The 20,529-nt window shown below is 47.4% G+C and overlaps 1 protein-coding gene across 6 annotated transcripts; it reads right to left on the minus strand.

The window, feature by feature from the left end:
• Window positions 1-1,417: 1,417 nt before the first annotated feature.
• Tchp (trichoplein keratin filament binding) lies at window positions 1,418-17,281 on the minus strand. Of its 6 annotated transcripts, none has more exons than XM_087198359.1 (14): window positions 17,111-17,259; window positions 15,733-15,829; window positions 15,404-15,562; window positions 13,987-14,197; window positions 13,243-13,299; window positions 11,270-11,338; window positions 10,516-10,689; window positions 9,574-9,686; window positions 9,338-9,404; window positions 6,931-7,103; window positions 5,532-5,613; window positions 3,661-3,846; window positions 3,076-3,219; window positions 1,418-2,115 (listed from the first exon to the last, which is right to left on the minus strand). In XM_087198359.1, exons 3-14 carry the CDS (start codon window positions 15,463-15,465, stop codon window positions 2,083-2,085), a joined length of 1,371 nt encoding a protein of 456 aa, XP_087054485.1. In that variant the 5' UTR covers window positions 15,466-15,562; window positions 15,733-15,829; window positions 17,111-17,259; the 3' UTR covers window positions 1,418-2,082. The 6 variants fall into 6 exon arrangements, with proteins under 6 accessions (XP_087054485.1, XP_012927158.1, XP_004843659.1 ...); XM_013071704.3 differs by having other exon boundaries at window positions 15,404-15,597; XM_004843602.4 differs by lacking the exon at window positions 15,733-15,829 and having other exon boundaries at window positions 15,404-15,597; window positions 17,111-17,258.
• Between the last annotated feature and the right edge of the window lie 3,248 nt (window positions 17,282-20,529).

Raw genomic sequence — 20,529 nt, forward strand, 5'->3', positions numbered from 1 at the left:
GGCATTCTGTCCTCATTGATTCTATACTGAAACTCACTGTATGTTTGCTAATTATTTTCTGTGGTTTCCATGGAAATAAGAGGAGAAAGAACACCACTTCCGCAAGAAAAAATGAATATAACCTACAAAACATGACTAGTCAAACCAGGCATAGTGGTGCACAAACCTGTAATCCCAGCCCTCTGGGAGGTTGAACCCAGAGGATCACTTTCAAGTTTGAGCCCAGTCTGAGCAGTTTCTCAAGACCCTGATTCAAAATAAACTTTTACAAGTGCTGGGGACATAGTTCATTTCAAAGGCTCTGGGTTCAATCCAGAGTACTGTGGGTGTGTGTGTGTGTGTGTGTGTAGATAAAACAAAATCTATTCATATAAATCCAAACTTATGAGATGTGCATTAAATCGTAAAATTCTATCACTAGCAATCCACTCTGCAGCAATAAGAACAATAGTAACAAAGCCCGGAAGTGAGTGAAGCCATTAAAGCAGGACCTTACTTCACAATTAATGAACATCTGAAATGGGAAATACAGATGAGCATGCATAAGGAAAGTAGGGCTCAGGATCAAGTCCAAAGAACTCAAGATAGGAAAATGAAAAACAGATTAGGACACAGTTTGTAGCTCAATCTGTTTTTACAGCATAATGGAAGGGAAAGGTCATACAGCCTTTAGACTCGGGATTTTTTTTTTAATAAACTCTAATTTTTAATAGCCATAGAAAAATGCCATAATTAGCTGTAATTTGAGATATGGCATCTTAAATATGATATAATGAAAACTGAAACCTCAGAGGAAGGTATTGTAAAAATACGAGTCATAAAAATCTGATTATTGCTGTGGGAGCAGTAGCTGTTGTAGAGATGAATCTGGAACTGTCATGTTAATTCAACTATGGGAGAAACCTGGGGCTTCTCCGTGGTTCTGAGTCTCATCTGTTTCTTCAGCTTCAGCTCCTTCCTTTGGGCACATAAATCCCAGGCAGCTGCGAGTAGCTGAGACTCCCAGAACACAGGCGTCCCTACTGTCACATCTCTGCCTCTAAAAGGCTTGCCGACCCAGTGAGCTTTTGACTTCCCTTTTGAGGCTCAGGAGCATACATGTTGGCATCACTCCTCTACATTCACTGCTCCATGGGAATTCTAACAAAATTCTTTCTGAGGGAGAAGACTCATTCCTCACCACCTTTCTTCCAGAAAGCATCTACAGACCACCCATCAGACTGAGGGTTCTAATGTATTCAAATTATTTTCTTCCAGATCCTTTCATTTAGGATCCTTTGGGACTTGAAATTTTTTCTTTTTCAGTACCAGGGATTGAACTCAGGACCTTGTGCTTGCGAGGCAGGCGTGATGCCACTGAGATAAATCCCCGGCCCCCTAATTGAGTAAACTTGAAATAAAATGCAGGACCTCCAAGTTTGTTTTCAATAGAATATTTTTAATTTATTTTATTTTATTTTTTATTTTTTTATTTTTTTGGTATTGGGGATCAAACTCAGGACCTTGCGCTTGGGAGGCAGGCAGTGGAACTATTGAGCTAAATCCCCGGGCCTAGAATAGTTTAATTTAAAGGGCAATTTTAAAAACTGAAAAACTGGGCTGAGGACATAGCTCAGTGAGTACTTGCCTAATAGGCACAAAGCTGTGGGTTCAATCTACAGCATTGAGAAAAAAAAGCCAACAAAACAAAACTTCCTTCCCATCTCTAGCCAGAGTCTTCATGAAGAGGTTGACATCAGGAAACCACGTATTTGTCATGGAATACAACTTGTACCTTTTAGTATCCATCTACACCCCTGCATTACTTATAAATACAGGACTGTTTGACAGCACTGTAAACATGAGCCTAAAAGGAACTTGTCTTGGATGAGAAAGGCAGGAAAGGGCCACTCCCAGTGCTGCACGTCCACAGCACCTTGTCATCTGGCCAGGCCATCAGTGCACTTGGTCATATACCTGGCCAGGGGTCATCAGCAAACACTGCACAGTTGTCTGGTGCACAATTGGGTCACTGCACGAGTATCTGGTGGCTTTGTGTCAAAGGACTAAGCATCTGTCTCTGTGCTTAGGATACCAAAGAAGTCAGTCCCAAGCAATTCTGGGATGTCCATAAGGCTGAGAAAAGAAAAAAGAACTGATCAGATCAGTTAGTCTCTGAAACATTAGGACTTAGCCTCATTTTAATTAAGAGCTTAAAGCACGATATAAATGATGACTTTGACTTACAGCCGAAAAAGCTTTCATCCTAAGCTATAAATGAGGCCTTTTATAACTTGCCCTAAGAAACATTTTCCTACATGCTCTATGAAACCCTGAAACCCTGACCCTGAGACACTCACTGCACCATGCTCAAGGGAGATTAGAAAATGCTGTTCCCCGCACCTCTGAGCCCTGTGTATTAGGGCGTTAACATTCTAAGACAAACAGAGGACCTGCTTTTCCACTCGGTTCTCTAGTTACCTGACCATGAAGCTTCCAGCCCTCTTTCTCTGCAGCACATTTTCCTGGAGGATGCACCCTAGAGTCCCAGGGGCCCCTGGGTAAAGGTAGGCTAAGGCTCTCCATTAGCCCCAGTCACCAGCACCCTCAGAGGAGGCGCAATAGTCTTTGCCTCTCTGAGCTCCCCATGGTGCTATCCGAAAGGGTCACTCAAGAACCTCAAGAGCCAGGGAAAGAAACATGCACAGGAGGGGAGGAGAGGATCAGCCAGAGGGGACAGGTCAAGAGGCAGGCAAGTGGGCCTCCTGGCTTCACTGATGAGCAGCTGGGACCTGGCCCACTGTCACCTTTCACTGGCTGTGGCCACAGCTCTTCTTAGAGTGCTCCTTGTCCTCAAACAGGGTGGTTGGGGACACTGCTCACTCGTCAGGACTTGGTCTTTGAGGTGCAGCAGCAGCAACAGCAAAATCACCTCGAGGACTACTTAAAGCTCATCCAGGACTGAACTGACCCTGTGCTGAGGCTGCCTACCAGTCTAATGAGAAAAATACAAGTGAAGAGAAGCAAGGAAGGACCAAGACGGAGAGTAGAGCCATGCCCAGGGCTGTGGTGGCCCATCACCTGGCCAGCACCTACCTTGGGCCGGTAGCCCTGCTCGGCCACGATCTTGGCCTCCTTCTGCAGCAGAGTGTCTGAGAGCTTCTCTGCCTGCCTGGCTTCCTCCTCCTCCTCCTCTGCCTGCTGGTCCATTTCCCACGCCTGCAGCTGACGCTCTGCAACCTGGTCACCAAGGACAAAGTAACCTGAGACGAGGTCCTGGGCAGAAGGGATGCCTGCGGTCCTCGCTGTGCTGGAGGAAGAGCTAAGGGACAGTGATGACAGGTACTGGAAATGGAAAGGGAGCTCAGTGAACTACAAATGGCCATGTGGTGGTGCTGGAAGGTGGCATGTGTCTGGGAGAACATTCTGGTTACCCATCGTGGCCCAGTGAACCAACTGCTTACAGATGCAGACAGCATAAAGAGAAGCATAAAGCATAGTCTCTTTATGGAGACAGCATAAAGAGAAACAGCAATGCCGGCCTGATGCCCACCAGAGGTAAGGGACCTGGATCGAAGTATGACCCCCCAGTCAAGAGGGTCTGGGCATGGTAGCACTGAGTCAAGGGCCTCTCATCCTGACTTGTGCTGATGCTGCCTCTGCCCTCAGACTCAGCCCCACCTGGGCTTCCAGCTCCTGCTTCCTGGCGGACTTCAGTTCTTCATCCTCCTCTTTCGCCTGCCGTGCTGACTCTCTCGCCTCCTCAAGATTTTGAATGAGTTGCTCCCTGTGCTTTAGGGATTCCTCTTGTGCCCGTCGGTTCTGCTCAATCTTTTCTTGTATTTGTTTTTGCCTCTCAGTCAGAACCTGTCCTCAAACAGGAAAAGGAAGATTTCAGTTTGATCACAGAGCCTGAGATGGGATGAAACTACACCAAGACCCAGCCTGGTCCTTGGCCTCTGGCCACTATGCACAGGCCAGCTGAACTACGGGACTTGGCCAGTTGATGTATCCGTGTACAAGAGGCACCCGACACACACCAAAAGCAGGTTGGGTGTTACGGGGAGACGGCTGAGTGCCAACAGTGGCAAAGGACTCAAGCTGGAATCCTCCATGCAAGCAAGGACAGAGAACCTTAGAGCCTCACCTATCAATGGGTTCCAAAAAAAGAAAACCACCAGAAGTCTCACAGATGACAAGAGGTGTCTGGGTCATCCTCCTGAACTTCTGGATTTAAATCTACTGCTCCAAGTGGCAGAAGCCTGCTGTGTTTGGGATGATGTCCCACCACCAGCCCAGACCATAGCCAGGACTTGGGAACCAGCTGGCCAACAGCTATGTTCTCAGGAGGGGACACATAAAGTGGCCATGATTGGGGGTGTAGGATTTAAATGGGGAAAATCAAAAGCCATGGGGGAAGCACAAAAGTAAAAATCAGCTGGGTGTGATGACACATGCCTGTAATCCCAGCACTTGGGAGGCTGAGGCAGGAAGATCACTTCCAGTTCAAGGCCAGCCTGGACTACACAGAGCATTCACAGCCAGCCTTATCTATAAGCATATGGAGACCCTGTCTCACTAAATAAAAACAAAAAAGTGAGAAATCACCAATTGGGGCCCAACTTCCTGTGGGTTTCAAAATGTAGCCCACTGGCAGGCACACCATGTTTTCCACTTCTGAGCCACTCTGACAGTGGCTTCCACCGCAGGGGTAAAAGGCTCTCCCTGCAGACTGCTCTGCTGTGGGGTGTCTTCCACACATGCTGTCTGGCTCACTTCTGCTCATCTACCCCAAGGAGTGTGTCCTCATGTCCTCAGAAGGGAGAACCCTCACACACTAGATGCTCCCTGGAGTGTTTTTCCTCCTGGTACTGGGGATTGAACTCAGGACCTTGCACTTGCCAGGCAGTCGTGGCGCCGCCGAACTGCATCCCTGGCCCTCAAAGTTTTGTGTTTTTTTTGGTACCGGGGATCGAACTCGGGTCCTTGTGCTTTCGAGGCAGGCAGCAGAACCACTGAGCTAAATCCCTGGCCCTCAAAGTATTTCTTATAATGGCTCAAAATTTTAAAAATCCAAATACCCACAAGAAGGGACTGGAAAAGCAAACCGTGTGTATCCTCGTGATGATGCCATCGACATGGTTCTTCCAAGATGTATTAGTATGTTAAAAAGCCAGAACTCAAATCTAAGAAAGTATGAGAGAGTCTATGTAGGAAAGATGTCCTGCAAAGGAACAGAAGAGTGGAAGTAAAGTAACAGTGGCTGTGGGGGGTGGGGCTCTGGATGACTTTTACTGTTTCTTTTCTTTCTCCTTCCTTCCCTTGTTTTTGCTTTTGTGATACTGGGGATCAAGCCCAGGACCTTGTGCATGGTAGGCAAATGCGCTACCATTTTCACTTTCTGTACTTCTGAATCCCTTCTTAATAAGCTTATATTCCTTTTACGATGATTTTTAAACCTCATTTAAAATAGCCAGAGGAGACCGTTCCCAGAACATGTGCAGGGCCAGTATGCGACCACCGACCCCAGTGTCTGTCTGAGCTGGGATTACCTCGCACATCAGTCTGTCCCGTGCGCTCTGCTCCCGGGCCCACTCGGCCTCTCTCTTTTCCCACATCTCCTTGGCCTCCTCCCTGGGCAAACACAAACAGATGACAGGCTCCTTACCACCACTGATGGCAGGGAGGGAACCAGACAACACATGGTTCCAAAGCGCCCATCTCCTGTGGGCCAACCTTCAAGTAAACACACCTGCACTATCTATCTATCTATCTATCTATCTATCTATCTATCTATCTATCTATCTATCTATCTATCTATCTGTGGTACTGGGGATCAAACTCGGGACCTTATGCTTGTGAGGCAGGCATGGTGCCACTGAGCTAAATCCCTGGCCCAACCTGTTAGCTTTAAAAAGTTAGTGCAGGCCGGGGATTTAGCTCAGTGGTTCCACAGCCTGCCTCACAAGTGCAAGGTCCCAAGTTTGATCCCCAGTACCAAAAAAAAAAAGTTAGTGCAAGCCGGGGATTTGGCTCAGTGGCACTGTGCCTGCCTTGCAAGCATAAGGTCCCGAGTTCGATCCTGATACCAAAAAAAAAAAAAAAGTTAAGTCATAAAAAAAATATGCTAAAGCTAACAGGTAAGGACGACACTCCTAGGAAGTGTCGCTATACAACATATCTTCAGTTACCTTTTCATACCTCCTCCCCTTAGAAAAAGCACACATGCCTACTTGCACTGCAGCCATTTAACACTGAGGTGATGAAACCTGGAGAGGAGGACAGCACCGGTGCCTGAGCCCTGTCCCCACATACCTGGAGTCGCTGCTAGCTCACTCTGCGGCAGCCAGGTACCCTCCCCGAGTCTCCTGGTCCCACACACCTACCACTTGGCTGGACCCAGTGACGACTGTCCAGACTCAGCACAGTACCTGGCTCCATAAGCCTCAATGTATGTTGCCTGGTACAGGATTACTTCAGTCTACTAGATTAACTCTTAGGCCTCAAGTTGAGTGCTGCAGCAGCAGCTGTATGCACCTCTAGTCCCAACTACTTGGAGACTGAGGCATGAGGATCATTTGAGTTCAGGAGTTCAAGACCAGCCTGGACAACACAAGACCCTGTCACAAAAATATATTTTTAAAAAGTACCAGATCTGTTTTTACAGACCCAAGAGGCATTCAACATCTCCATAATTTGGAATAATTTCCTTTCATATTTCTAGGATTTTTGATGAACAGATCAGTAGGCTAAATAAACCATAACAATTTCTATCTCAAACAACTTAAAGGAAACACATCCATTAGCAAAGACCTGCTGCTGGGAATTACAGACAAATTAGGAAGGATGATGTTTCATTAACAGAGGTGGCCCTCATGGTGACCTGAGAGGCATTTCAAGATCCCAAAACAAAGGGCAGGAGCCTCTGATCAGGCAGCAGCCACCTCTCACCTCAATAGCACCTGCAGCTCGGCCTCGCGCGCCCTCTCCAGCCGCAGCTGCTCCTCAATGACCTGCTTCATGTGGGCCGCGTCAGCCACAGCCTGCTCCCGACGGGCCACATGGACGCGCTGCTCCTCGTCCTCCTTCTCCAGGAGCGCCTGCAGGATCCGCCTGTCCGCTTCCTAGGGGAACCGGTGTGGACATGCGAGCCCCTCCCCTCCAGAGGAACCGCCCTTCTGCCCACACAAGGAGGCAGACACTCAGGGCCTCCACGCTGTCAGGACAGGGAGGGATGGTGTCGGACTCTCCAGAACAGACTCACGCAGGGATGGCTAACGCACTGCACAGGCAAGGAGCGTTTCTCCGACTACAGGGAGAGCCCCTCCCCACCACCCTGTGCCCCTACAGCCTTGGGCACATCTGATAGCACAGCTTTTGGAATACACCTGGCAGCAGTTCCACATCTGAGAATCTGAGAAGATAGTCTATAGTGACACAGATGCACAAAGATAGGTACACCAACTGATCTCTGCAGCTTTAATGGGAGAGGAAAAAACTAGAAACAACCCAAATGCCATGCTGTCCATTCAGACTGGCCCGTTCAGACTGGCCACGCATGCACACACGCACGCACGCGCACACACACACACACACACAGAACAGAACAGAACAGTATATAGGAGGAAAAGATGTGCTGAGGGGAAAATCTGCACATCAGGAACGATGTGATGCTGCCACCTAGTGGTCTGCTCTGACCAGAGCAAGCAGGGGTGGTTGGAAAAATACCGGTTTGCAAGTCACGAGGTTGCTCATTAAAATATCTAACAGGAACACTGAATGGCTTTTTTTTTTTTTTTTTTTTTTTTTTGGTACTGGGGATCGAGCTCGCGTCCTTGAGCTTGCGAGGCAGGCGGCGGAACCACTGTGCTGAATCCCCAGCCCCAACACTGAATGGCTTTTAAAAATTCGATTTTAATATACTGATCTTAGCTTTGCATGAAAGCACACACCTGCAATCCCAGCACTCTGGGAGGCTAAGGCAGGAGGATCAAAGTCTGAGCCCAATCTGGGCGGCCAACTGTCTTAGCAAGACTTTGTCTCAAAGTAAAAAATAAAAAGAGCTGAGGACATAGTTCAGCACAAAGGCTCTGGGTTCAATCCCCAGTACTGTAAAATACAAACAAAAACCTAATCGTTAAAAAAAAAATTTTTTTTTAATTTTAGAGGTACTGTTAGATATGCTAAGGAATGCATCTTTTAAATAACTGAGGTAGGCTGGGGATTTAGCTCAGTGGTTCTGCCTTCTGCCTCACAAATGCAAGGTCCCGAGTTCGATCCCCGGTACCAAAAAAAAAAACTTATGGAGGTACTGTTAGATAAGCTGAGGACTGCAACTTCAATTACATTTAAAAACCAAAAGGAAGCAGATGTAGTGGTACACACCTGTAATCTCAGCACTCAGGAGGCTGAGGCAGGAGGACGGCTGTGAGTTCAAGGCCAGCCTGAACTACAGAGCAAAACCCAGTTTAAAAAAACCAAACCAAACCAAACCAAACCAAACCAAAACCACAAAGGGTGGGAAACCCTTTGCTATAAGTATGCCTAGGTAAATATATCTAGCAGATGATGCACTAAACATACGTCTCTGACAGAGGAGGCTGCACAAGGAATCTCACTTTGTGTTTTTAATTAATAGCTTTCTTGAAATATAATGTTTTATGCGTGTATGGTACTATGGATCAAAACCAGGGAGCTCTATCACTGAACTACACTCCCAGCCCCTATTTTATTATTCTGTTATTGAGAGTCTTGCCAGGTTGCCCAGGCTGAGCTGGAACTTACGATCCATGAGGCTGCCTCAGCCTCCCACGTAGCTGGGATTACAAACATATACCACCATGCCCAGCTAATTTAATGTTGTGACACATATATACACTGAAATGATTACTGCAGTAAAGCTAATTAACATATGCATCAACTCACACACTTTTTTTTGCGGCAAGAACAGTTAAGGTCTCCTTTCTGTTGTTTTGGGGATTTTTTTTTGGTATCAGGCATCAAACTCCGGACCTTTCACTTGCGAGGAAGGCGCCAGAACCACTGAGCTAAATCCCTGGCCCAAGGTCTCCTTTCGTAGCAGATGTATTTTTTAAGCAGTGCTGGAGACTGAAGCTAGGGCCCTGTACCTGTTAAGCATGTGCTGTACCACTGAGCCTCACCTTTGCCCTGCAAGTACACAGTACGTATTAACTATACATTAGATCTCTAGATTTATTCATCTTATAACTGGAAGTCTGTACCCTTTGACCAGCATCTCCCCACTCCCCTACCCTTCACTATTTTTAATTCTGCCGAGAATGTACTACATACAGAGCAGTGGAAAATCCTTTTTCTCAAGAGGTCTGTTCAGACTCACCAGTTCCTCTTTGATCTGCTGTGTGCGTCTGTTGAGCTGTGCATTATACTGATGTCTCAAAAAGCGCCTAAAAATGAGCAAACCGCAGGCTGCCTTCAGTACCTTACAAGGAATTGAATGGTGGTGAGACAGCTCTCACTCCAGGCCGCATCCTCTGTAGTTCCAGGGAGCCCAGTGCAAGTCAGGGAAGGTAAGAGGCCAGCCCGCCTGTGAAGGGTGGAGCATACCACACATACCCCAGCTCTGCCCTTTGCCGTAGAGCTGCCATCTGCTTCCTCTCCTCCTCTAGCCTCTCCAGCTCCCACTGCTGCTTCAACAGATTCTCCTGCTCCTTTTTCAGTTTGGTCGCCTGTGGTTACAATGGTAAACAAGACTGAGATGGTGACAATCGATCTGTTCATCTCCATTTTGGGCAGGCACTACCCAAAGATGCCCTGGCTACCATGGTGCTCATGATCCCCTCCATCTCTGGGGCTCTCAGCTCCTTGTTTGTCTCATCTCAGCTGAGCCACTTCTTGTAAGCTCCTTTCCTGGCCCCATGGCCTTCCTGTGATGGTCCACACTCAGCATACTTAACATCTGTCTCCTCTGCCTGACACAGCAACCATGGTGAGGCAGGAGTAAGATTTGCTCATGCTCTACAGCACCCAGAATTAGTGGTAGGCACCAAATATGTAGTTATTAAAACATTCAGGCCAGGGGAAGGGAAGGGGATGGAAGGTCAAAGGCGGAGATGGGGCCCCCCCTCACCTGAATGGGAAGGTGCTTCTAAAACGAGCCCTCTCAGGGAAACTAGTGAGCATAGTGTTGTCAAAAGACAGCCTCCTGGACCAAAATCTGCTGCCACTGGAGAGCTGTGTGCTAGATCATGCAACTAAGTCATGCCTGCTCAGTGCACTGGACAGCTGTGTTCTAAGACACTCCAAACTTCTAAACACACCTACTGGGACAGGTACTATCTCTGAATTTTAGTGTTCTAGAACCTGGCACACAACCGAAGAGCACGGGAGAAGCAGAGCAGGAGAACATGTGAGAAAAAGGAGAACCCTGCTGTTGGTGCAGCTCTTAGAATCACCACCCCAGCTGCGATCTTCCTGGACCAGCAGCTTAAATCTCCATTTCACACTCACAAGCAGCTGCAGAGAGGCAGCCTTGGTGGCCACAGGGCTCATGCTCACCTCCATCTCCTTCAGCTTCAATTCCTCCATCTGCTGCAGGAGTGCCTCAGCCTGCAGCTTATCCTCTAGCTGCCTCCTCTCCTCTTCTGCTCTCATCCGTTCCATCGCTTCCCTTCGGGCCACTTCATATTCATTTTCATACCGCTTGTTCTCTCGCTCTTCAGTGGCTTCTTGCTACGAGAGGCCACATGAACCTGGGAGGTCAATACCTGTAACGTGCAGCCAGCAAAGACCCAGCTCTCTGCCTCCATTCATCAGGCCACAGGGCCTAGGCAGGCTCCACAGCAAGCCCCTCTTCAGCACTGTGACCCTGGGCAAGGGTACACAAGGGAGGGCCTGGTTCCAGAATGTCTGCTTTCCTCCCTTTCCCACCAGTCATAAAAATACATTGCAGAATGAATCTGGAGGCAAAGCAATAGGTGCATGGTGTGGGCTGCTGTCAAGCAAGAGCTCAGAGTCTATGACACTAATTTCCTGAGAAGACTCCAGTGATTAAAAAATGCCCTTGAAGACCTGTGTTCCACCTATCACCTACCAGCCTGGGTCACCTGGCCTTATTCTGCCTAGGAAATGATCACCTAGGATCCCAAAATGCATAAGAGCAAACATTCACTTTTAGCACATGGCAAGTTAACTGAGAAAGAGCCTGCTCCTCAACCAGGGTCAGTAACACTGAAGACAGGAAACAAACTCAGACATGGAGACAATCTCACACCTCTGCATATGGGACTATTTCCAGAGTCATGTGTCACACCTGCTTTTTTTCTTCTTTCTGTGTTTCCCAGGAGTTTACCACATGTTTCCGGTGAAGGTCCATCTCAATCTGAAGATGAGAAAGAGAAGAATATTAACCTCCTCCTAGGTTCATGGGAGACATACTCACTTTGGGGGACAGCACACTGCCTTCTGTGCCACCCACTAGAACATGACTGTGACCTCCCTTTCTGAGGACTCAAGAGTGGCCCAGGTGGCCAGTAAGGGAGTGCAGGGTGATCCATACACATACAGTCTGAACACAAGTCAACTAGAAAGCAAAGGACTGGAAGCTCACAGGTTGGAACAAGGTACTGTAACAGAAACTCTTGTCCCAGTGGCCCTGCGACTCAGCAGGAAATGTGTCAGCAGACACTGAAATGGACATGCAGTTTCAAAAGGCCACCTCTGGTTGTTCTACTGTGCCAGGACCCTGGACAGCTTGGTATGGAATAGCTCAGCCCTGAGCCTGGCTCCTCAACACTCCCCCTGCAAAGCAGCAGCTGTGCTCACACGCACTCTCAGTGCCAGATGATGCAACAAGTCTGACGTTACTAGACTAGTAACTACTAGTAAGAGGTATAAGCTTTGAGAATCTTTAGGATTAGAAAATGAATCCTAAGGGCTGGGGATTCAGTGGTTCTGCCACCTGCCTCGTAAGCGCAAGGTTCTGAGTTCGATTCCCAGTACCAAAAAAAAAAAATGAATTGCAACACAGTCCAAAGCTTTTCTTTGGAAAATTTTATTAGTTTAAAATTTCTTTCCCAACTAAAAATGGGAACATTTGTAATTTACTTGAATGTTCAGAATACTTTTCTGAATAAATGACTTCGGGGAACCCACGTAAGCCGGCAGATGGCCAGGGAGAGAGGTCTTCCCTCAGGTTAGTGCTAACCACACAATGCTCAAGAGCACCTACATCAGGGGTGGCGAACCTATGGCATGTGTGTTGTTTTTCTTTTAAGACAAAAGATATTAAAATATGATGTTAACTGAGAAAGAGCCTGGTCCTCGACTAAAATCTCAGTGTTCAGGTTTAATTGCAGTGTGGGCACTCTGTGATAAATAAGTGGGTTCTGGGTTGCGGTTTGGGAACTCATCTCTAAAAGGTTCACCATCACTGACCTAGATGCTCCATTACTCAGCAACCAGTAGTTTCTAAGTCTAGCTATGGACAAAGTAATGGTACCAAACTTGTACAAAAGCTGTTAAGCGGCAGGGGATTTAGCTTAGTGGTTCTGGTGCCTGCCTCAAAAGGACAAGGTCCCGAGTTCAATTCCTGGTACCAAAAAAAAACCTGTTAAGCTGAAAGTGATGATCAGTAATGGGATTAACTCCCTCCAGCCTGGCTCTGCTGAATGACGCTACAAGGCAAGACATCTCTCTTCCTCTTCCTGCAGATTTGTCTTCCTACCTCCTGCTACCCCAGCTGAGGCCTTCTCCATCCCCAGCTAGGCTGCAGCATCTTCTCTGAAGCCTCAACCTTCCTGCAAGAGGGGTCGCTGTGCCCTTAGCTCTTGGAACTCCCCCTCCCCGTGTGATGTCCCCCCTCATACAGACACCTGTCACTCCCTGTTTTCATGACTCAGGCCTGAATCTTGCAGTCACCTCTATCTAGAAGGTCCTTTCCTCACCTCTATGCTGTGAGGTTCATCCTTTCAGACTCCTCCCTGACCTGAGCTGGAGGCAGTGCCCCATGCTCACCTGCAGTCTTCACCTCTGGCTCCCCACCTAGATGGTGAGCTCAAGAACCAGGACTACACCTCCTGTGCAGATGCAGCAGTATTAAATTAGCATTTGTTAAACAGCTGCTTGAACCGCTCAGTCTTGTCTGCACCAGGTCATCTGCCTGGTGCTCTTTTCAGGGAGCTGGAAGTTCCCTTGTTTCAACCCAGCACAAGATTCATGTTTTAAAAACCTGGAAACATGATTTCATCTACACAGGAGAATCAGTGGAAGCTTCTTGATTTTCACCTCTCGAAGCTTTGGGTTGTTCTGTTTCCAGTGCTCATACAAAAGCCGTTCAGCAGTCTATCAAGAAAACAAAAAGGAAAGCCTAATGTTGCTTTTCAAATCCATTCACATTTTGTTTATTTTGGGGTTTTTGGGGTACTGGGGATAGAACTCAGGACCTTGCACTTTCGAGGCAGGCAGCAGCACCACTGAGCTAAATCCCCGCCCCTCCATTCACATTTTGTATGATGCACAGTTGAGGTCCGCTCAGGCCAAGAGCTCCCCACTCGCATGCTGTCCCTGCACTGCTCTTCCAATCTGCCTGCCTTGAACTCGAAGCCCTACGAGCCAGGCAGGCATCTGAGGAGACCGGAAGGTGTTAACAAATGACCCTTGGAACGGTGATGAAAGGAGCCAAAATCTGATGCTACAGATGGGCCCTTTCTAGGGGGCCCCCCAAAGATACAGCAAGCTAAAAAGCACAGTGGCCTCACTGTTCCACATATTTTGGAAGAGAAAATCTGTCCCAGACCTTTGTGAGACCACAGAACTGGAACAGGAAAAAGGAATCAGCTGTGATGATTTAGGGACTAAAGAGAAGACAGCTGACTCCTACAAGACATACTCCCTACACAGGACTTGTAAGCACTTTTCCCAGCTGGCTCTGGAGTTAGCTGATGTCCCATCAGACCAGAGTGCCCAGGAAATGACCCCTACAGCATGGGGTTGCTCCCACTCCAGTCTCCTTAGATCTCTGACAGTTACCAGTTTCCTTTGCTCTTCTCGGGCCGATTTCAGATTCCCATGCCGCTCCCGGATTCTTCTTTCCCTCAAGCTCATGCTCAGCCTCAGCTCCTCCAGCTCCCTGACCAGCAGGTCCTGCTCTTCAAGCATAAGTTGCCTGAGTCTCTCACGTCGGGCCTGCAGACTCTTCCTCTTCTCCTCCTTCATCTTCTCTCGCTGATAGGCGTGCATGCTGAGGAGGAGCACATGACATGTCACTCATGCTATAGCCACAGGCAGTGACCCTCCCAGCTATATGGGTGAGAGGCAAAGCCAATCCTAACAGTGACACAGGAAGGTTCCTCCCCACGCTTGCTGCCAAAGTGAAGACAGCAGGTCATAGAACAGTACGCACATTAGAAAATCTTGGTTTTGCAAAAAGAAAACATAAGAGGCTTACATAAGCTAATATAGCTAAAGTAATAGCTAATTTTGAGCAATTAATATGTGCCAGGTACTATATATGGGTAGCTTTTATATTACTACTTATTTAACCTCAAAAGTTAAGTTTGGTTTGAGCTTCATTGATGAGGAAACTGAGGTTCATTCATGAAGAAAGTGATACAAACCATCAGCCAGGCTTTCCATCTAGGTCTGACTCCAAAAGTTACACTTTTCACCTCCATGTGTCTACATGTATTTCTATAAAGAGTCTTGTAAATATTTAAACATAAAAACAAATAGGGAAAGAAATATGGAAGGATATGTGCCACACTATGGTTCTCTTTGGAGATGTGAGGTTCCAAGGATTCTGGGTTGCATCCCATTAACTTCTGCATTATTGAGTGCAGGTGAGCTCACGAGCGCACATGTGTACGTGTGTGTGTGTGTGTGTGTGTGTGTGTGTGTATGTGTACGCACGCGGTGTGGTATGTTACTGGAGACTGAATCAAGGCCCTTCACATCCCTAGCCCTTTTAAAATTTCTTCCTTTTTTTGGGTACTGGAGATCAAACTCAGGACCTTGTACGACAGGCGGCAGCACCACTGAGCTAAATCCCCGGCCCCTTTTTAAATTTCTTTATTTTGAGATAGGGTCATGCTAACTCACTAAGTTTTCTAGGCTGGGCTTAAGCTTGCAATCCTCCTTCAGCCTCCTAGAGTGCTGGAATTACAGGTGTGTGCCACCATCCCTGGATTCATCTTATATTTTTCAATGTGAATGCATTACTTCACTGATGTTCTTTTTTTTTTTTTTCCAATTCCAGCTGGGAAAAAAATGACCCAGAAATGATCCTATGTGCGTGACACTGACAGGCTAGGGTTTTGTGTAGGTACTCCGTGCTATCTGGTGAATCCCGAGAGAACATAGAGCCATACTCACTGGACCCTTAAAGCCACATCCCCTGATCATTAGGCGGCCCCCCACATCCATCCACTTGGCAGTCATGGACAATCACCTCCGATGGTAGGAGGTCTTGGAGCTCCATTGTGCCTGCTTGGAGCTGCAGATATCAGACATCCTAAAGTAATGGCTGTTCTGCTCCCACTGCTGCCGAAGCCGGGCCTCCTGCTCTCGCTGTCGGTGTCGTGCTTCCTGTTGATCCAGGAGCCTCCGGCTGCACCAGTAGGAAGGCAATGTGGGGAGTGCCATCTGAGTGGAGTAGCAATGGTTAGGAGAAGAATGACTGCAAACCCAGGAACCCTCACCAGGTGGCCTCAGCTCTTTAAGAATGGAGCTCGCCCTTCGGCTGCAAAAGGAACCACCTGGTAGAACTCTAATACCCACATCTGGGCTCCGCTCCAAATCAACTGAGTCAGGGCAAGGGATTTAGCTCAGTGGTTCTGGCACCTGCCTCCCAGGCTAAAGGTCCCGAGTTGGATCCCTGGTAGGAAAAAAAAAAAAAAAAAAATCCAATCAACTGAATCATAAAAACCTTAGACTGGGGCAGAGGCATCAACATTCTTAAATAATTTGCCACCAAGATGGCAAATCACCAATTTAAATAAACCCAGACTGTGCTCAGCAGTGGACCAGCCATTATCAGGGATGCTACACAGATAAGGATTGGTCTAGCAATACAAGACTATGCATGTTGGGGACTTTTATGCTCTGCATTAAATAACAGGGACATTAGTATGCTCCAAGCACTTAACATATATTGTTTTTCTTATTCTTAAAATCACCCCATTATTTGGCAAGTGAGGAAATTCAGATTCAAAGAGGTGAAACGATTTGCCCAGGATCACAAAGCCAGGAAGCTGAGGAAACAAAAGATCTGGAAATTTAGATCAGTCCAAGACCAGAGCCCCAGACTGTATAGGCAAAGGGCTGCCTGTTGGGACCAAAATGGTCCGCCTCTGGAAGCCCCCAGGCAAAGGCTTGGCCTGGCCGTCACACAAGACAGTGATCTGGCCTGCCGTGAGGGCAGATAAAGAAACACACTGGAGAAAGGAATCAGGTTCTCTGGGGACAATGCCGGACCCTTGAGAACAGAGCAATCTCAACTCCAGACACCTCTTCCCCAACTTCAGACCTGCCCTCCTGTTCAGAGTATATCAGTGCTTGGACCAGAGTCTGAGGAATGTGTGACAGGGCTGTGTTAACATCAAGAATCTCAAACTTGGGCCGGGGATTTAGTTCAGTGGTGCTGCCGCCTGCTTCGCAAGCGCAAGGTCCCGAGTTCGATCCGGGGTACCAAAAAAAAAAAAAAAAAATCTCAAATTTAAGAGTACTCAAGGTCCTAGTGCCAAATGTGAGATCTGTGTTTTAAGCCTGTAGCAGGATTAACCTACTTTTTTCTTTGCTCTGAAAAGCAGCCGGCGGATAAATCTTTGCACAAGGAGTCAAAAGGTTTAAGATTCCAGTCCCCGATCAGCCACCATGAGGGGCTGCTTCCCTGAACCGGTCGAATCATCTCAGGCTCCAACACCCAACTGTAACAAAAAGGCTTATAAAGGACAGTATTGGGACCAGGGAGCGCAAGAGCCTAGATCAGGCCCCAAGGGCTCGCGTCTTCCGGTTCCCGCCAGCGCGCGGCGGTCTATGGCAGGGCCCTACGCGTACCCTCTTGATGCGGGCTCCCCTGGCAGAGCAACCCCTCAATTCTAGTTTTTCTGCACCCTGGAATTTCCGAAGAATCTCTCGAACCGAGCTCTGTACTCACCGACCCAGCCGGCTCAGTCCAGCGCCTTAGCTCCCAGGTACCCCTTGAGCAACGCCAACCGTTCCCCTGCTGGTTGCCGCGGTACCGGGCATGACGACGGTGCACTGCTAGGCCCAAGCCACCTCCAGTGCGTTACTGGATAGTGTGGGTTTTCCCTCTAGCGCCCTCTAGAGTCGTTGTGGGATTTATAGCAAACGTATTAATCCTTGAAATAGAGAAAAATGTAGGGGAAAATTTAGTTCCTACAACAAAATTCAGAGGATGGTTACTTGGGGAGATGAAGGGGAACGGGAAGAGGACGAAATGAGGATAAAATACAGGAGCCAGTGGTTCTCAAACATGACGGCATGTAAGAATCATCTAAGGAGCTTCTAAAACTCCAGATGCCCAGACCAACCCCCCCCTCCCCCCCAAATCCCATCAGAGTTCTCTAGGTGTGTTCAATGGGCAGCCGGGGCAGAGAACCACTGACCCACGTAATCACAACTGTTGGTAACTTTCTACTGGAGTCTTAGATTGGTGATGGGTTCTAGGTTTTCCCTTTATTCATGTTTTATAACTCACATGGGCTACATGTATTATTTTTTGTACCATTTCATTCAAAAGAAGGACCGAGGATTTAGCTCAGTGGTGCTGCCACCTGCCTCGAAAGCACAAGGTCCTGAGTTCGATCTCCAGTAAAAAAAAAAGAAAAGAAAATGGGGCTGGAGGTGTAACTCAGTGGTAGAGTGTATGCTTAGCATGCTGAAGGCCCAAAGCTCCATCCCCAACATTAAAATAATTTTAAGAAAAATATTCATTCATTCATTCCCTTTTCTCTCATTCTCGTTTTTTTGTTTTTCTGGTACCGGGATTGAACTCAGGACCTTGTGCTTGCAAGACAGACATGGTACCACTGAGCTTAATCCCCGGCCCATTCTCGGTTTTTTGTTTGTTTGTTTGTTTTTGTTTTTGGTACTGGGGATCGAACTCAGGACTTTGTGCTTGTGAGGCAGGCACAAGTGCCATTGAGCCAAATCCCCAGCCCTCAATCTCCCATTATTCATTTCTTCATCCCTCATTCCTCCATTTCTTTGTTTTGTTTGTTTCTCTTGGAAACAGTATAATTTTTTAACAAGATGTCCTCTAAGTCAGAAAGCCCATGTTCCAACCCATACCATGCCAGATGTGTAGCCTTGGGTAGGTCATTTCATCTCTCTGTCCTCAGCTACCATGTCTGTGAAATGACAATAATGACTGTTCCTCTTCCAGGACTGCCCATGTGAGAATAAACGAAAGTTTTTTAAATGGAATGCTCCTAGGACCAGAACTCTGGGAGCATCCCAAGAAAGTACCACCAAGAGCTTTCTTTCACACCTCCTTTAATTAGCAGAGATTTCCTTTCTGGTTGCCTGACTACATGCACAAGAACTTCTGAGATTGCCCTGCCCCTTTGGCCAAGCTGATGGCCGCTGTCCCATTCTGTACCCCTGTGGACAGGGGAGGCAGCACCCCACTGTGATCAGTGCAGTAACAGCTGCCCACCCACCAAGCCCAATATGAGTCTGTTGATGAGACTCCCTAAGTGAGTCTGAGGCTTGGAAAGGTGAAGCAACTTTCTTGAGGTCACATAGCAAGGACACTGAGATCCAAGATTTACACCCAGTCCAAGAGTTTATGAACCCTTCTTCAGTTTGTTTTTCTGGAGTTTGAACCCTACAGCCAGGGGTGGTGGTGCACTCCTGTAATCCCAGCACTTTGGAGGGCTGAACCAAGAGCATCGAAATTTTCAAGCCTAGCCTGGGCTTTATTTTATTTTATTTTATTTTATTTTATTTTATTTTAAGACATGGTCTTGCTAAGTTTCCCAGGCTGGCCTTGAACTTTCAATCCTCCTGCCTCAGTCTGCATGCACCTTCATGCCCAGCAGAAAAATAGTCTCTGCTTTTCCAGGTTCCCTCAAGGCTCAGGGTGTGGCTGCTTTATCTTCAAAGGCTGGAAGGGCAGTATCCCTTTGGTCACTTCCTAGCTTTTAAGGATGCATGTGCCCACCAGTATAATTCAGGCCAAACTTCCCCATCTCAAAGTTTTTAACCTTAATCAGACCTGCAGAGTCTCTTGGCTATGTATGGTAACACAGGCACAGGTTCTGGGGATCGAGACTAGACCTTTTTGGAGGTCACTATTCTACCTTCATGTGCTTTACTTTTAGTTATTGTACCTTGGTTCTGCTGGATTTTTTACCCAGATGCTGCCCCGTGGCTGTCCCTCCCAGGTCCTCCGGAAGTGGGCAGGGCTGGGTGGCCATGTTCTCACCCAGGGACACGGGCCTGGAACATGCTCCTCTCACCATCCAGAGTGACAAGGGGAAGAGGGCTCTCTGGAAGCACAGGAGGAGGCTAGAAACAGAATTCCATTCTGAAACCTTCTATCCAGAACCTTCAGGTAGCTCGGCCCACTTCTGTGGCTGGAATGCATTCAGCTGTTACAATGGCACTAAAGTTTCCATCTTTGTATTATTTTTTTGAGGCCAGATTGATGAGAAGAAAGGAGTGTCTGACCAGCTCCAAGTTACTTCCTTGTGTGAAGCTTCAGTTTTCTTGTCTATGAAATGGGGATAATAGTACTCGTTTACTAACAGCTGTCTTTAACACAGTGCCAGCTGCGATCAGATCAGCACGTGCTATGTGATAACTGTTTGTATGATAATTGCCTCTAGGCTGGCAATTTTCTGCATAGCCTCTGCCTCAGTAAGGGCTGGGTTTAGTTTTCTTTCTGAGAAAGGAGGGAGCTGGGAAATCATTATTTGCTTACCGCCTTACCACTCTCTCAACTTTCCTGCTCCAGCTGCGCCCTGATAGGGGTGGGGTGTCTACCCCTCTCTGTGTGGCTTGGGAGTCAATCCTAATTTGTCTAAGCCAACTGTGGTGGACCCATGCCCCTGTGAAAGACAGGAACGAGTGTGGGCTTGGGGTACAAGTCTGCATGGGACACCAGAGGGTACATCTGCTTTGAATGGTTATCTTGGGTGCTGCCACTTCTGCAAGAGGTCCTTTGTACTGCTCAGTTGTCATTTCCCTAGGTGGAAGCCACTTGACAGAGCAGAATGAGAAAAAAAAATCCTGTTCTTAGAGATGAAATCAAACAGCCCACCTCAGAACCCCTGCTCCATAGAAGGGGTCCCATTTTAAAGTAAGACAAAATAATGAATTGCATTGCTTAAGTCATTTTTCAGTCACTAGGAAGAATTCCCATTGATAGACTTTTCTGGAACAACATTGCTCAAAGTGTCATTTTTGCCTGGGTGTTGTGGCAAATGCCTAAAATCTCAGGCATGAAAACTGCAAATTCAAGCCCAGCCTAGGCAACTTAGTAACTTAGTGAGACCCTGACTCCAAAATAAAAAGGTTAAAAAAGTGCCAAGGATGTAACAATACCAA

Source organism: Heterocephalus glaber, unplaced genomic scaffold (genome assembly GCF_053883595.1).
Source record: "Heterocephalus glaber isolate CG9 unplaced genomic scaffold, H.glaber_assembly_v1.0 deba00001687, whole genome shotgun sequence".
NCBI classification, from domain to species: Eukaryota; Metazoa; Chordata; class Mammalia; order Rodentia; family Bathyergidae; genus Heterocephalus; species Heterocephalus glaber.